General features: G+C 44.5%; 1 protein-coding gene across 1 annotated transcript in view; it reads left to right on the forward strand.

The window, feature by feature from the left end:
* Positions 1-18,901, forward strand: part of LOC146867398 (heparan-alpha-glucosaminide N-acetyltransferase-like) — a 1,041,362-nt gene that overhangs the window by 23,537 nt on the left and 998,924 nt on the right. Inside the window, exon 2 of the mRNA XM_085605125.1 lies at positions 12,759-12,853. Within this exon, the coding sequence (XP_085461251.1) occupies positions 12,759-12,853 (95 nt within the window). The remainder of the gene's footprint in view (positions 1-12,758; positions 12,854-18,901) is intronic.

Below are 18,901 nucleotides of genomic sequence, written 5' to 3' on the forward strand. Positions count from 1 at the left end.
ACCAGACAGTGTAGCTTTCTGATGTGCTAAATACATATTGGGGACATTGAGAAAGCTGACCTAGGAATGCATTCTACCAGGGGCTTTGTGGTTTGTGACTCACATTTTCTTACTTTCTTTTTACTGGCTTTAAGCTGTCCCGCTTGAGTTCGCCCCTTCCGTTGTCCAAACCTGGTTTACTGTATTCTCCCACAAACTTGATTGTAAACAGACCTTTACATTTCGTTCTTTTCTTGTCACATTTGTTGTGCATCCAAAAACAGAGAACAAATGTCAAGCTCCCTCTCCTGAGGGAGCTTGGTGTTTAGTTTTCAGTCTCTGACTTCAAAGTGAGAGAATTTACGTGACAATCCTGCTGAGTATCCATGTAAGAGGAGAGGGTGAAGGATGGTTGTTTTTCTAGTACAAAAAACCCCAACAGTTCTGCTGTTTCAGAATATAGCAGAATAAGTACAAATGAGGCACTTTTTTTTGTAATTCTGAAGTGTGGTGGAAACAAATATTTGAGTATGATCAAACCACATGAATACGCTAGGTGAGGGCATTTGCACACATTATCGTTTGTGTGAAGTAAAACTGGATTTCGGTGCAAATGAAATGGTCATTTCAATTGAAAATGTGTTGGCTGTAATGGCAGTGCTCTACCACACCTTGCATACTCCACTCTATGCCATGCCACTCCATTTCGTGCCACTCCACTCCACTCAACTCTACGACATGCCACTCCACTCTACATCCCCTCCACTTACTCCTTGGAACAACACTCCACTCTATGCCATTCCACTCCACACCACTCTACCCCATTCCACTTCAATCTATCCCACTCCACTCTAACCTACCCCAATCTAACCACCCCACTCCACCTCAAAATATCTTACTCCAATCCATCCCATCCAATCTGCCCCACTCCAATCTACCCTAATCTATTCCACTCCAATTTACACCATTCCAATATACCCCACTCCAATCTACCCCACCCCACTTCGCTACAGTTGACCCCAATCTGCTCCACACCAATCTATCCCCCTCAGCTCAACCCAATCTACCCCCCTTCACCCCAATCTACCCCATTCCAATTTACTCACCCCACCCCTTTCTATCCCACCCCACTACAATTACCCCAGTTCAATCTATCCCACTCTAACCTAATCTACCCTACTTTAATCCACCCAATCTACCCCACTCCTCTCCAATCTACCCCATTCAGCTCTTCTCCAGTCTATCTCAACCCACTCCAATCTTGACTCTACTCTAATCTATCCAACTCCACTCAACCTCATTCTATCCCACTCTACACCAATTTACCACCACTCTTCCGCAATCTCACTCCACTCTAATCTTGACTCGACTCCAATCTATTTAACTCCACTCCAATCTACCATCAATCCACTCCACTGTGATCCAATCTACCCCACTCCATTACAATGTATGCCACTCCACTCTACCCCAATCTACCTCACTCCACTCCAGTTTACTCCACTCAGTCTAACCCAGTCAACCCCACTCCAATCTACCCTACTCAATCCCAATCAACCACACTCCCCTCAAATCTACCCCACTCTCCACTAATCTTCCCCAGTCTCCTCTAATCTACCCCAGTCTACCCCACTTCAGTCAATCCCAATTTACCCCACTGCAATCCAATTAACCCCATCCCAATTTACCTACCCCACTCCTGTCTACCCCACCCCACTCTACCTTAATTCGATTTACCCCACTCTAACCAAATCTACCCTACTTTAATCCACCCAATCTACCCCACTCCACTCCACCCTAATCTACCCCACTCCACTCCAGTCTACCCATTCAACTCTTCCCCAATCTCTCACTCCACTCCAATCTCGACTTCACTCCAATCTGTCCAACTCCACTCCACCTCAATCTACCCCACTCCACTTATCCCCAATCTACCCCCACTCTTCCCCAATCTATTTCACTCCACCCCAGTCTTGACTCCACTCCTATTTATCCAACTCCACTCCAATCTACCACCAATCTACTCCACTACGATCCAATCTACCTCACTCCACTCCACTCTACCCCACTACACTCTACTCTACCCTACTCCACTCTACTCTACCCTACTCCACTCTACCCCAATCTACCCTACTCCCAGAGGCTGACTGAGCCCCACTGGCTCAGCCAGCAGCCGAAAAATAAAACAATATCATTTTATTTTTCGGCTGCTGACTGAGCCAGTGTGTGTGGGGATGGACGGGGGAGGAGTGATGTGCACTGCTAACTGTGCATGTCTGTTTGGCCGGCTGTCTTAGGCCAGCCAAACAGACATGCTCAGTTAGGTTTCTCCAACCTGACTGTATTGTACAGCTGGGTTGGAGAAACAGCACAGCGGAGCAGCCTGCTTAGGCAAATCCCCACACTGCTGTCAAGCAGCATGAGAGCAGCGCAATATTGAATGGGGAGTCCACTGCTGTCCCAGTGTCTGCTGGAAGCAGGAAGCAGAGGAGTTCCGAGGTGCGAGGCGGCAGAAGCAGCATGAGGTAAGTTTTCTTTTTCTTTTATTCCCCCCGCGATCCAACCCCGCGCTCCCCTTCCACCTGCCGCACCACTGTTAATATGCATCGGCTGCCCCTGCCCACTCCTCTCCAAACCACCCTACTACACTTAATCTAGCCCAGTCAACCCCACCCCACCCAAATCTAACCCACTTTCCTCTAATCTACCCCACTCTCCTCTAATCTACCCCAGTCTACCCCACTCCACTCCAATCCACTCCAATCTACCCCAATCTACCCCAATCCACCCCATCCAAAGTATCCCAGTTTAACCCACTCCACTCCAGTCTACCTGTCTCCACTCCAATCTATCCCACCCCACTCTACTCCACTCAAAATTACCCCACTCATTCTAATTTACACCACTCCACTCCAAACTCCACTGCAATCTATCCAACTCCTCTCCACTCTACCACACTCCACTCCAATCTACACCATTCCATCACAATCTACCCCACTGTAATCTACCACACTCCAATCCACCCACTCTGCCCCACTCCACTCTACTCTACTCTACCACACTCCACTCAAATCTACCCCACCCCACTATCATCTAATTTATCCCACTCAATGTACTACACTCCACTCATATCTAACTCACTCCACTCCCATATAGCCCACTACATCCCAATCTACCCCACCCTAACCCAATCTACCCCACCCCAATCTACCCTACTCCAATCTACTTCACTCCAATTTACCCTAATCCATCCACTCCAAACTACACCACCCTACTCCAATCTACCCCACCCAACTCCACCCCAATCTACCCTACTCCAATCTATATCACCCCAATTACTCCATTCAAATCTACCTCTATCTACTCCACTCTACACCACTTTAATCTACCCCACTCTACCCCAATCTATCCCATTCTACCCACCCCAATGTAATCTACCTCACTCCACTCTATCCCACTCCAATCCACTCCACCCCAATCTACTCCACTCCAAGATACCCCTCTCCAATCATCCATCTTTAATCTACCCCCTTCAGTCTACCCCACTGCATTCCAATCTACCCTACTCCAATGCACGTAATCTACCCTGCTCCATTCCATAATCTACCCCCCTCCAATCCACCCCATTCCACTCATCCCCAATTTATCTCACTCCATTCCAACCTCGACTCCACTCCTATACTCCCAACTGCACTCCACCACAATCTACCCAACTCAACTCCACCCCAATCTACCCTACTCCAATGTACCCACTCCAATCCACCCAATCTACCCCACTCCTCTCTACCCTAATTTACCACACTCCATTCCACTCTAGCCAATCTACCCCATTCCAGTTTACTCCAGTCTACTACATGCCACCCAAATCTGCCCCACTCCACCCCAATCTAACCCACTCCACCCTAATCCACCTCACTTCATCACACTCCAGTCTAACCTACCCCACTCCACCTCAAACTATCCTACTCCAATCTACTGCATCCAATCCGCCCCACTCCAGTCTACCTCACTCCAGTCTACCCCAATCTACCTCACCCTTTCCAAATCTACCCCACTCCAATCTACCCCATACCACTCTATCCAACTGCACTCAAATCTACTCCACTCTGCCTCACTCCAAACTACCCAACTCAACGCTACCCCAATATACCCCACTCCAATTTACCCACTCCAATACACCTACCCCACTCCTCTCTACCCTAATCTGCCATACTCCATTCCACTCTGCCCAATATACCCCGTTCCAGTTCACCCCAGTCTACCACATGCCACACAAATCTACTGCACTTCACCTCAATTTAACCCACTCCACCCCTATCCACCTCACTCTATCCCACTCCTATATAACCTACCCCACTCCACCTTAACCTATCCTACTCCAATCTACCGCATCCAATCTGCCCCACTCAGTCTACCCCAATCTACTCCAATCTACCCCACCCTAAACCAATCTACCACAGTCCAATCTACCCCACTCCATTCTACCCCAACCCATCCCAATCTGCCCCATACCACTCTATCCAACTGCACTCCAATCTACTCTACTTTGCCTCACTCCAAACTACCTCACTCCTATCTATCTCACTCTAAGCTACCCTACTCCAATCCACCCCACTTCACTCCAATCCACCCTACCATAACCCACCCAATCTATCTCACTCCAGTCTTCCCCACTCCACTCCCTTAAATCCACTTCACTCTAACCTACCACACTCCACTCTGATCTACTCCTCTCCACTCCACTCTACTCCACTCTACTCCACTCCAGTCTACTCCAATCCACTGCAATCCACCCTGATCTACCCCACTCCAATCTAACCTACTTCACTTCACCCCAATATACCCCAATTCACTATATTCCACTCTCCCACTCCACTGTACCCCACTCCAATGTACCCCACTCCAATATACTCCACACTGCTCCAATCTACACCACTCTACCCCACTCCATCCAAATCTACCCAACTCCATCCCAATCTACCCCACACCCTTTCAATCTACCTACTCCGTACTACCCCAGACTCCCCACTCCATTCCGTTCTACCCTAATATAATCCACCCAATTTTACCCTACTCCAATCTACCCCACTCCACTCTACTCCAATTCAGCCTACCCCATTCCACTCCAATCTACCGCAATCCACCACACTCCTCTCTTCTCAATCTACCCCACTCCAATCTACCCCAATATTTCCCACACTACTTTACACCCAATCTACCCTACTCTAATCTACCCCATCCCAATCTACCCCACTTCATTCTACCATGCTAAACTCCCCAACTCCCCACTACAATCTACCCCACTCCATCTCACTCCAATGTACCCCAATGTATCCCAATCCACCCACTCCACTCTACCCCACTCCACTCTATGCTAGTCTACCCCAGCCCACTCGACGCCAATCTACCCCAATTCACTCTACCCCACTCAAAAATACCCCACCCCACGCCTCTAACATTTAGCCATGCTTAACAGCAGCCACACTGGTGTACACAATGGCTAAAACAGATTGCCAAAGCTAATAGCTGTCACATAGGCGAGAACTATTGCCTTTGGTAGTGATTGTTCAGCAAGTACTGATACTCAAGCTTGTTGCTTTTCATTCAGTAGAAACTTTCAGTCAGTGTTGCCCACCACAGGATTCAGCTACCAATAGCCAAGGATACCAGTTGATACCCTTGTCTTGCTCATTAATACCCCTGATGCTGCCCTTGCTATCCCTGGTATCGGCTGCACGAAGGCTGCAACTGGAGTAGAATATATACAAGACTCTATGGATCCTGCTTACTCTCGGTGGATCCGCACTGTACCTTCAACATTGACCTTCCGTAGCCCACCAGAAGCTGTTGGAGAGCTGAGGGTGGGACATGAGGGTGCCATGAGTGATGTCATGAGTGATGTCACTGACCATGTAATGAGTGATGTAATATGTGACGTCATCAGCAGTGCATTGCGGGCGCGCGAGTTATAGTTAGCTGAACTAACTATAACGGGGGAATTTCTATGGTTTTGTACGAGTGAAAAGTCCAGCTAACTATAACGCCCCTGAAACCTATGGTTTTTTCAGTGAATTAATAAGGTTTTTTAAATGCTAATTCCTAGCTGTAACGTGCCTGAAACCTATGTTTTTTTCAGGGAATTTCAAAGGTTTTTAAAATGCTAATTTCTAGCTATGCCTACAGAGATAGGACATGTGAAGAAAGAAGGAAAAACGCACAGAAATAAAAAAAAGAAATGCAGAAAGAAGCAACAGAAGTCCTCAAAGACGAAGAAAAGTGCAGGAAGAAGTATAACGTGCAGAAAGAACAAACAGAAGAGCAGAAACAAGCCTTGTTGCAAAATCATCCTGTACCCTCAACTTTTTCAGACGGATACTGGTGGTAACTGAGTCTGACTAACCAGTCCTAGAGCCAGTGCTATGTTAAAAGACACTCAGAATACAGTGAAAACACCTACATACACTAGGGAACACTATGCGTTGGGGTCCCCCTGTGATTAGCATGACCTCCTCTGTAAGCCCCTAGTATATAATAGGGCAGGGGATTAAAACTACCTCTTAAAACGCACCACAGGGCGTGTTTGAACACGTCACCTCATGCCCCGTCCCCTCCCTTCCCCACTGTGTAAACACGCCCTGTAGCCGTTTTAAGTTGGGAGATTAAGTCCCCTTGAATCCTGAGGGTCCCTAGGGTCCAACTAGACCACTAGGTACCTCCAGTAAGCGCCACAGAGCTGCGTTGCAGCGAGGTGTAAAAAGTGGCACGGCCTGCACCACCTCTCTGCAACGCAAAGCAGTGGTGCTTACTGGAAGCACCTGGTGGGCTAGTTGGACCCCAGGGTCCCTCAGGATTGAAAGGGAATTATTTTCCCAACTTAAAAACGCGCCACAGGGCCTGTGGGCGTTCTGAGTTGAGAGATTAAATCCCCTTGAATCCTAAGGGTCCCAAGGGTCAAACTAGCCCACTAGGTACCTCCAGTAAGCGCCACAGAGCTGCGTTGCATGGAGGTGTAAAAAGGGACGTGGCCTCAGAACACCTGTCTGCAACGCAGCTCCCTGGCGCTTACTGGAGATACCTGTTGGGCTAGTTGGCCCTCAGTATTGAAGGGGAATTAATTCCTCAACTTACAACTGGCCAGGGGGCACGTTTGCAGACTGCTGCAAGGAGGGGGCGTGGCCTCCGGCGCGATGCCGGTCTTTTATTTATTTATTTTTAAGAAGGAGGGCTGTGTGGCCCCCTTTCTTTTTCTAATTTATTAGCCCTGGGGACCCCATCCCCCAGGGCTTGCATCCTAATTTTTGTTGTTGAAAACAAATTAATTTGGCCCTCCCAAGGCCTTAATCGGCCCCGGGGACCCCAACCCCCAGGTCATGGCCTTTTTAAAAAAAAATTATTCTTTAGGAGGGGGGCTGTGTTGCCCCCCTACTCAGGCCACTTATGGCCCCGGGGACCCCATCCCCCGGGGCCGGCCTTTGTTTTTTATTTAAAAAAAAATATATATATATTTATAGAAACACCTAGGACATGCTGGACAAACCGTATGTACCTATCACCATGACGATTTGCGTGATATTCATTAAAAGGCGACTATGCATACAATGAATCCACGTAGAATGTATTCACACCGCTAGTGAAGCTCTGACATGTCTGACACCCTACCGTGCCTAATCCCGGCGCCCCCGCTGGTGGGTACTCTCCAAGTAGACACCCTTGTCGTTTATTTATACAAACATGGGTAGCTATTGACGGGCACATTTAATACACATGCACACCAAGCCATTCAAAGGGGATTCGACAAAAATTCGACCAAACTATGCAAGAAACCCCCTCACGGTTAATAAAACACACATCCACCGCCGGATGTGTAATACTTTTTATTTTACTCTCTGGAAAGGAGACAAACCTCACTAGAGTCACAGCGTGCTCCTGGCTGAGCCCAATGCTGTGTTACACCCACCAGTGCCCGCCGAGTGCCACACACCTCTGTGTTGTATTCCACCAGCTAGTGCGTATGCTATGACACTCTCTAGCCCATGTGCACTGTAACACCACCCCGTGAATATGTCATGCCACACTTGCCTTTGCACGGGTTATATTGCCCCATCTAACGTGCCTTCCTCGATGCCTATGTTATAAAGCACAGCGCTATGCCATACATATTACAATCTGGGATCCATATCTTTGTCACAGTGCATATGCAATGTTACACTACCCAGCACATATTTTATATTACAACTTTAGAGACTACTTAGGTTACACAACACTGCCCTGTGCATATTACACTCCAAGGCGCATATTGCATAGCACGTGCTAGTGCCTGTGCTATCTCGCGCTCTCCAATGAATCTGTCATTGCGCACAATGTATTGCATATTATATTTCACGCCCCAGTTCATCTTATATCACACTTTTTGGTGCATAGTTTATACCATATACTATATCTAGTTTTCATTTTCAATCGTGCTCTCAGGACTATGTTCTATATAACACTGCGTCCACCTACCCTTTTCACGGGCATTACATTTTGCGATGGGGGGTTGTGGGTCAGGGGATGTTTCTGCCAAGTGAGCCCGGAGTGACAGTCCCAAACGTCCTCTTCTTCCTGAATAAAAGTGAGATTATGCTGCATACTTGTTCATATTTTAAGTAGTTTGCACAGACACACATTTTAAAAACAATAAAGTTCCTAATACCCACCTTCTATAAACAGTTAGCTTGCTGCCCCATCCACCTCCTCCCTATCCTCTGTTGTCTGAATCCATGGACTAGCCTCCTCCCTCCTGCCATGCATAGTCTGATGTGCTGCCACTGCCCTGCATTTAGCATGATGTACCAGTCCACTCATCCTGCCCTCCATTGCCCAATTCTATGGCCCATCATTGACCTCCTGCTTAGCCTCTGTGCTTTGCTTGCTGTCCCTATTCTCCTTCCCCCTGCCCTCCGATGTCTTTGTGCATGCCCCTGCTCCATCCTTTTTGACCACCATGTTCCATGGACCTGCCACTCCTATCTACTCTGAGTGTTTTGTTGAGCTGCCACTCCCCTACCACCTGCCTAGCATTGTCAGATGACTGTAACCTGTCCCTGTCACCTCCCCCCTGCCTGTCCACATGCCATGCCCCTATCCCCTTCCTCCTGTCCTCCATGGTCCATTTTACTGCCACACCCTTCTGCCGTCCCTGGTCTGTTGTGCTGCAACTGCTCCTCCTGGCTGCCCCGCGCGGTCTGTTGTGAGGCCTCTTCCCCTGAACTCTCTTGTCTGTGCCCAGGTCCTGACCCTCCCTTCTATCCTCCATGGTCCTTTGTGCATGCCCCTGCACCCTCCTTCTTGCCCATCATAGCCATTGTGCTGCCACTAACCCTCTCGCTTGCCATGCATGGTCTTCTGTGCTGCCATGGCCCCTCCCACCTTCCCTGTGTGGTCAGCTAGCTGCTCCTGACCCCCTCCCACCTTCCCTCCATGGTCTGTGTGTATGCCATCATAGTCTCACTGATGCTCTCCATGGTGTGTCTTGTTTCTAGTGCCCATCCTGCCTGACCTCCATGGTCATCTTGCTGCTCCTGCCCTGCCCCCTTGCCCCCAGCCCTCTGTTTCATGTGCACACCCCTATTCCCTCCCTCCTGGCTTGTCGGTTCCATTGTAATGCCCCTGATCCGTTCCTCCTGCCCTTTATGGTCTGTTATGCTGCAGCTTTCTCTCCTGTCTGTCCATTATGGTCAGCTAGCTACCATTGCCTCTTTCCCCTCTGTTGTCTGTTGTCCATGTGCATGGTCCTGTCCCCTCCCTATTGCTTTCTATGGATTGTTGTGCTGCACTCCCGTCCCGCATGCCCTGTGTGGTGTATTGTGCTGCTGCAAACCCTGATGCCTGCCCTGTAAGGTCAGTTTGGTGCACCTCTCAATGTCCCTCCTGTTCTCTGTTATCCGAGTCCATGTCCCTACCCCAATTCCTCCTGCCTACCATGATCCAATGTACCATACTTGCGAACATTTTGAACTTGGTAAGAGGGAGATTTTGAAATAAAACTGGGGTATTGATTTCCCCCTTTGAGTTACATTGAAAAAGAGAAGATTGTAGACAGGAAACAGATCAAGTAAAGCCCATTTGAGCTTAAAAACATTGGACGTTTCCAGGCTGAAACGGGTCTGTTGGCATGTATGGTTGTATGACCACTGCCTCTTCCTTCTGCCCACAATGGTCTATTATATTGCCACAGCCTCTCTTGCCAGTCCTGTATTGTTGGTTTGTTGCCCCTGCCCCCCTTTCCACTGCTCTCCATAGTCTGTTGTGCTGCCACTGCCCTTCCTGCCTGCCTAGTGTGGTCAAATTGTTGCCTCTGCACTCTCCTACCTGCCTTCAATTTTCAGAGTCCGTGCCCCTGGCCTCTGCCTCTCAACAGTATCCTAATAAACAACTAGATTGCTAACATTCTATATTTATTACAAAAGTGTGGAATGCCTGACGTCATCTTGAAGTAATCAAAACTGTAATGCCTAGAGCATTTCCTTTAGAAATTACATATATGAGAGGGTCTTATTTGCATCAAAATTATGGTTAGTGCTCTAAAAAACTAAAATGAGGACATATTTTCTGAGTTTTCAAATAGCGACAAAGAACTTTTAAATTATTTGTAATCTTAGTTTTTTTATCCAGTTGACCACTTGATTAAATGTTGCAACCAAGGGGAGAGGGTGTGGTGTTACTTCCAGAGCTGCAGACTTTTCAACTGGGGAACCAGGTTGGAGTTTCTGCTTCAGCTCAACATTCTGTGATTCTGGTCAAATCACTTAATCTCCCCATGTCTACAACCAAAATGAATTTGATCTTGTGTGATGTAACCAATGTTCATGTAAAGCACTCCAATACCTGACAAGTCTGCACTATATAAAACTGCAAATACACAAAAAATAAGTGTTTTGCACACTTCTGTCATTGGGCTACATTTGGGCTACATCTGGGTGATATTTGGGCTACATTTGGGCTCTTTTGTCTCTGGTGGCCATCTTGGGAGATTTATTTGTTATGACGTTTCCTAATTTCCTCATTTACTGCAGTCTCCTCAGTAGGAAATACTTTCAGTTTTTTACTTTGATTCCATCAAGAAGGCATTCAGATGTGTCACACATTTTCCATAGATTCTGAATGTTAGCACTCTAGTTGCTCATTAGATCACTGTAGTAAAGCTACTGCTCACCAGGCAAGTCTGCTGCTGGTATTCAAAGTGCATGTTTCAGTCTGCATGTCAGAATATTTTTATGAAATAAAAGAGGATTTCAGAAGTCAAAATGTGCCCTAGTTTTTCTTTCTGCAGCACTAATCATAATTTATATGGCAAAATGAACCCCCTCATGTTGTTCCTTTGTAAATTAAATGTTTTAAGTGTTACCACTTTATTCCAATCAAGAGGGCTTCAGGTGTGCCATACTTTTGTCATAAGTAAGACTGTTAGCGCTCTAGTTGTTCTTTAGAGCACTCTGGGAAGCTGCAGTAGAACACAAAGGAATCAACTGACAGTCTCTGCCCTTGTTGGATGTACATGTTTTACTGAGAATGTCACACTTCATTCTTACATGACTGAGAAAGATAATGTGAATTTACAGAAAATATGCTCTCAGTTTAGCTTATAGATCACCTTCCAAACCTCTGTGGGAAAAGTATGAGAAAATAGTTTTCTCTCAAACATAGTTCGTGATATCACAGCAGAAGGCTTTTTCACATGGTAAAATCACCTTAGAACACACCACAATTCCTAAAATGAGTATGGTACCATCAACAAATGATTTATAATGTAACTAAAGTCTTAAAACCTTCTATTAACTGCAATGCTTTTTAATGAGGTGCTATCATGTATATTGGTCCCAAGATGGCTGCCAACACTTCTTGGATGAAGTACTGACAGCCAATTAGATCTCACGATGAGATGTGTGGTTAGGCTCCGCCCAGATATATATGTGATTTTACTTTTGATTTTCTCAGGAACTACTGAACAGACTGACACCATATATGCAAAAGGCATATGCCTGACCTGAGGACTACCTCTTTGCCAAATTTCAAGTAATTCTGTTCAGCTGTTCGGGCTGTACCTTGGACTAAAGGTCCCTATGGAAAACTGCATGGGGAAAATGCGTTTTGGGACCCCCCTTTTTTCTCAGCCCCCGCTTGACGAATCCCCCTGAGACTTTCAGGGTAGGAGCGGAGCGGAGCGCCCCACCTATTTTGAAAAGTTCGCGAGGATTCGACAACCGGCGCCAAAGTTATTCCAAATAGAATGTTGCGGATTTCCTATGGAAACACGGTCCTAACTATAACTATCTACTGGCGACCGCCAGTAGATAATATATATATATCTTCTTTAAGTAAGGTCTGCAGCCGACTGAAACACATTTTACACTTTTTCTAATCAGAAAATGGAAAAAATAAATATTTTTTTATGACATTTCCTGGAGTGTGAGTAATCCTTTTTGAATCCACCAGATGAACAGCCCAGTGACCCCATTGACAACAGGTGTTGCCACATGACTTTGTGTTTATGTTAGGTGTGTTTGTATAGTGCACGACTCATCCGGCAGAGTACCCTGGTACCAATGTCCATCATGATATGGAGTCATCTGGTCAACAAACCCAAATACACAAATGTATCTGTTCTGAAGCTGTGCTTCCAGAGACCTCCTTGGTGTAGCCTAGACTAGAGCATTGACCCCAAGCTAACCTGGGCAGAGCCATTTTCTGACATCTCTCCTGATCAGTGTATGGTACATTAATCCCTCTCATCTTCTCCTTAGTGAATGAGCTGAAGCTTGACCAGGCTGTTCTCACCGTGCAAAACCACCTGTCTGAGAACATCAGCCTCTACTATGTCTCCGACTACTGCTACCAGGTACGTCTAATTCTGGGCATGATAGCCCAGAGTGTGAACTCCTTCCTTACTTTGTCTGAGTGCTGTGTATTTTGGCGCAGTCATACCGCTCTCAATACATTCAGATGCCTCAGGGAGCAGGGTTTACTTGGGGGCACGGGGGAGCCTCCCTCTTCTGATTATTTCTCTTCGTAATGAGGGAAAACGTGAAGAATTAATGTTATGCTTACCGGACTTGCCTCTTTTTTGAGCATTTTTTTCCACTCTGATTTCAATAGAGTTTTCCTGGAAAAATTTGAAGGGGTAACATTTTGTACGGGAGGTGAATTATGCAAAACTCGGAATTTCAGTTTGGGCCAAAGCTCCAAATTTCCACTGGTATCCAGATTCCCATGGGACGCTGAAGGAGATCGAATGTACTTTTGAATTTTGAATTTGAGTATCAACTCAAAACCTACTTCATCTGCACTTACTTTAATCCTTTGCATCAGCGTACATCTTTAACACCTTTCCTCTCAAGCACCCAATCCCTGACCTATGTCTTCATACATGTACATTTTCCGGCTTCTAATTATGTCTCCTGCAGCTTATATACAAATTCTTCAGTATTTTTGTAATCCCCGCTCCTCAGCATGTTATTTCCTACCTAATGTCAAATGCAAGAATTAAACTTTTTATTTATATTATAATTTAAAAATAGTATAAAAACAAATGTATATTACATCCTGACTCTAGATTCCAAAATGCCAAATGGTCTGAACAATGGTGATGAGTTGCACCATTTCCTGTAATTTACTTATAGGGAATTTACATATCTGGGTCATACATCCTGTTTTATTACATTTTTTCATATCTGTCATTGTGTTTTTACCATTATGTCTTATACCATTACATTGTGTTATTTTATCGGGCTTTTACTGTTAGATGAGTTTTTATCAACAGTTTTACTGGGTTCCCGGTTCTACTCGAGATTTCAACAATCTATTGATGAAATGACTGCCGATAATAGCACCTGGGTTTGGTTCATTACATACTCAACATCCGCCTATATTTGTGCACATAAATTATTTGTAAGCTCATCCTACTTTTGGCAAAATGTGTTATCATTTTTAAACATACCATTCTAGCACTAGCACTTTATATGAGGTATGTATTTTGATGTGAAGTATACACTACAACCTCACATGAGGTTGTCATAATATGGCCATTTTCAGTCTTATTATCTACTTCACTTCCATTAAATGCCATTAGAAGAGTCTACATACATTATACATATGCACATTTCATGGATTTAGCTTCTCTATATTGATTGATTCTCATATGATTTTAATATGGATATTTTATCAATAAGGTTTTAAATTTTGTCGATGTTTGAATTTAATCTTTTACAACTTTTTAGCACTTGCACTTACACTCTGTTTACATATTTATTATTTTATTGTAAACTGCGATTTTTGCACATTTGTCCGTATGCAAATACTTATTTGTAAATCTCTAACAATATGTCAATTAATATTGTGTTATATGTTTACATTTGAGATTTCAGGAAATTGCGGCTTATGGAGTCTGTTTTCACTGTCTTTTCACCGATATAAAAGCTCTAATTGGCCGCATGCATGTCATGTGATCAAGACAGCAGTTTACTGTTGAAACGCATAATGCTGCTACTATGCCAAAACTGCTGACAACTTGAGCAATAAACTGCACTGAAATCTTCAACACGCTGTGGTCTGTACCTGTTTTTTCCGGGACTCCGAGAACAGACGGGACGGTGATACTTTGAATATATATATATATATATATATATATCATTAACCAGTAGCGGCTCCTGGAGGGAGTGCTGCAGAGTGGTGGGGCCGGGTGGGGGGGTAGTAAACTCCGGCATACGGCCGAACGGAGGTAAGTACATAAATAAATAAATAAAACAAATTACATTGCGCACGCTGCATCGCCAAAAGGCGATGCAGCGTGCGCAATGTAATTCGTTTTATTTATTTATTTATGTACTTACCTCCATTCGGCCATATGCCGGAGTTTACTACCCCCCACCCGGCCTCTCCCCTGCCCTGCCCCGCAGCACTTCCTCTAGGAGCCGCTACTGCCATTAACCTAAAATCTTTTTAAAAAACCTGTTCTAATGAAAAAAAAAAAAATCCTAAAATTCTTTACATATATAAAAAATTATTTTACACCTTCAAAATATTAATAATTAAAGATCTTATCATTTTAAATAAACAAAAACATAATAATGTAAATTATAGCAACGTAAAATAAATTATAAAATGTAATAATACATATACTATTCCCACTACAATTTATACCAAACTATTAAAATAAATATATAAATAAATTACTACTCCCACGTCATACAACTCAAAAATAATAAAACTGGTTACAATTTAAAAATCTCCCTCCAATAAATGCAACAGCAGTAAAAGCGTTGGATTGCAGATAGGTGATATTTACTATACCAATTCCAGCCAGTACAACAGTAGGAAAACTGTTGGACTGAGAAGGGATACATTTACTATTCCCACTCCAATAAGTGCAACAGTGGGGAAAGTGTTGGATTGCGTAGGGGTAGAATTTACTATTCCCACTCCAGTCAGTACAACAGTAGGGAAAGTGTTATATAGCAGAGTGGTAATATATTCTATTCCCACTCCTGTCAGTACAACATTAAAAACAAACAAAATATCTTCACCAAATTAAACTTATTTTAAAAACCAGGTGAGTAAAACAATATATAAATATTATAAAATAAGAATATATATTTAATATGATATATTTTAAAACAAAAACATATTACAATGTTAAATACGTATCACAAGTACCTACAAATATTATTATAAATAAAATACTACAATATATATATTTTTTCTTTTTTTTTATTAGTATAGTAGCACCATTGTTACACTTACACTTAACATATGAGGAATTATCAATCATCCATAGTACGTACAGAAAATGAAGAAAAACCATCTGTAACCAATGTAGAAACAATAAAGAAAGGGTAATTCAATCTCCTTGAAAGAAAAAAAAAATGTATTACTTCAGGCGAAGCAATATATACCGTTATTTACATATCTAGCAAACAAATACCAACATTTGAAAAGTAAATTGCAAGCCTGCCTGTATAAAAATAGATAAGGAAAGAGTGATCATGCTGTCAGTGAGGGTCTGTTATCCACCCTGCCTTCCTTCCATCTATAAATGGGTGCCCAAATACGCCTGCCAAGCATTCTCCCTCTTCTGCCCTTTCTCTCATAGATCCCCTATTCAAGATTATATATAGCGAGCAGCCTGGCGAGCCATTGCTGAAATGTTGGGGCTGTTTGATCAAGCCAGGCAGAGGCAATGCAGATTCGCAACACAGCCATGGCCAGGAAAAGGAAGTAGTGAGACGAGTCTTGCACTTCACTACTATTTGTTCCCAAAAGCATTAGTGCAGGCGTGTGCGAGACCTTTCAGTTCAATGTTTGATATAGAAATTTTTCAATTGCTCTCATTAAGATTTCTAACCGAGGGCAAGTTGAAAACATAAGACTTAAATCAGCATCAGGGCTGTCACTGCGGGGACATCTAGTTCCTTCCTGTCACCCCTCACTGCGCTATCTTTGCCGGAGTATAATACAATGAAAAAATTGTTTTCAAATGTTGAGCTTGCAACCCCGCGGAGCACAGGACAGTCTGTCTCATATCTAAAGATTTGAAAAATTTGTCTTGATCAACACCAAGCATGTCTGCCCATTTCTTCCCCTGCTTATCAAAATCATCCTGCTTTAGGAAAGAGAGTTCTGCGTAGATTCTCTTAATGCTGCCGTTCTCACCATCTTTTACAACATCAAGGATTTTAACTTCCCTGAAGCCATTCAGGCTGCCTTTTTTCCCTCCTAGAAAACTACGCAGCTGGGGATATTTCAAAACAAATCTTTTATCAATACCAAATTTGTCCTGGATATCGCCAAATGAACGGATTCCCTTTGGCCCTATGAGATTCCCTATTTTCCAGAGTCCACACTCCTCCCACTCTAGCATTATGGTATCAGAGAAGATTCCTGGAAACATAGGATTTCTGTACATCTGAGTATAAAAGTTAATTGTCCCTAGGACAGTTTTTTTTGTTAACTCTGCCGAAATCTTTAATGCTGCCATCAGGGTTTTAAATGTTGTGTTTTTTAAAGTACCTGGGTTCGCTGAATTTCATGAAGCAATTCCCTGCATCCTCCCCTAGAAATAACTTATATTTATCTTGCGACCCCGTTTTAATCCAAGGATCTGTGACGCTCCCACCGATTAGCCCGCACATGTTTCGAAAAGCCGCAGCCCACTAATACATTCTGAGGTCTGGGACTGCCCAGCCTCCTCTTTCCCTTTGTAGCGTCATATACCTTAAGGCCCTCCTTGTTTTTCCATGTGCCCATATGAACCTCTTCAGGATGTTTTTGAGTGTTGTGAACCATTGTTTCTCGAATTCTAGCCGTATAGCTCTAAAGAGGTAAAGTATTTTGGGTAAAAAGACCATCTTGACCATATTGCACCGACCGACCACCGACAGATGAAGATTATGTATTCTGTCGAAGTCTTTTTTTGCCTTCCGAATTACTGGCTCGATATTTCTCTCTACCTATTGTCCCAATTCGGGTTTAATATTGATGCCTAAGTATACGGCTGTATCTGTCACCCGAGGGTCATCCAAATCAGCCATCCTATTCTTGACTATCTATGTCTTTTGTCTATTAAGTGTATACCCCGAGATCCGTCCGAAAGCTTGGTCTTTTTCCCCGATTGCGGCTATAGCAGTTTGAGGGTCAGAAGTGACCACAGCGATGTCATTTGCATAGGCCAGGGTTTTTGTTTCCAGCCCATGATATCTAGTTGACTTAATTCCATTGTTGGCCTCCAGCTTCCTGATCAGAGGGTCAATGTACAGGACAAAAAGAAGGGTTAAGCACCGGCAGCCCTGCCTAGTGCCCCGCATGATTGATAGTGGTGCGGTATACCCCCATTCAATCTTAATCAGGCCGTCGGTGCTTTGTACAGAACCTGAATTGCATTAATAAAGCAATTCCCAATACCAAACCATTTCATAACCGCCCACAAATAGTCCCAGGAGACCCTATCAAATGCTTTTTCGGCATCCATAAGCATCAGAGCCATAGGGTACCCTGAGACTTCGGCTGCATCGAACACATTTATGACCCTGCGAATGTGCTGTGTTGTTCCCCTCCCTGGTACAAACCCATGCTGATGGGGGTGGATCGTTTTACCAATAATGGAGTTTAAACGGGTCGCCAAGGCCTTAGACAGTATTTTAGCATCGCTGTTCATAAGCGAAATTGGTCTATAAGACCCTGGCTCTCTAGTTGGTTTGCCCTTTTTTAAGAATATTGTAATATCCGCCCCAGCCTAGGATTCGGTAACAGAGCTCCCTTGCTGAGCTTAACATACAATATCTACCAGGTCCAGCCCAATTACATCCAGAAAGGTTTTGTAGAACTCTAAAGGAATCTGGTCTAGTCCAGCTGCTTTGCCAGAGGGGAGGCTACCAAGCGCGCCATAAATCTCCTCCTGAGTCAATGGGTTCTCGAGTAGCTCCGCATCTTCGGGGGCAATATGCTGTATAGGAATTTCGCTTAAATACCCTTGGATTGGACTCCCCTCCGCTCGTTGTTCCTCGCAACACAAATTTTTATAGAATTGCTGAAATACTTCCCAAATCCACTGGTGAAACCTTAATTAGATTCCCCCTGGTGTCTAAAATTTCGAGAATCTCCCCCGCCGCGCTCTTTTGTCTCAGTCGTGCTGCCAGGGCGTGCCCCACCCGCTCACTGAACTCATAGCAGTGCTCCCTCCTAGCAAGGAACCTTTCCACTACCTTGGCTGCAGTAATATCCCCTATCTCTGCCTTAACTAAAGTAAACCTAAGTAGTATGTCATCCAATGGTTTGCCCAGCGTCAAGGCAGCTGCAAGCTTTTCTTCTACCTTCATCAAGGTCTTATGAAGCATTTTCTCTCCTCGTGCCTCGCTCTTCTGCCGATACAAACTATCACTCAGTGTCTCCCCCC

The sequence above is a fragment of the Triturus cristatus genome, chromosome 1_2, assembly GCF_964204655.1.
Source record: "Triturus cristatus chromosome 1_2, aTriCri1.1, whole genome shotgun sequence".
NCBI lineage: Eukaryota > Metazoa > Chordata > Amphibia > Caudata > Salamandridae > Triturus > Triturus cristatus.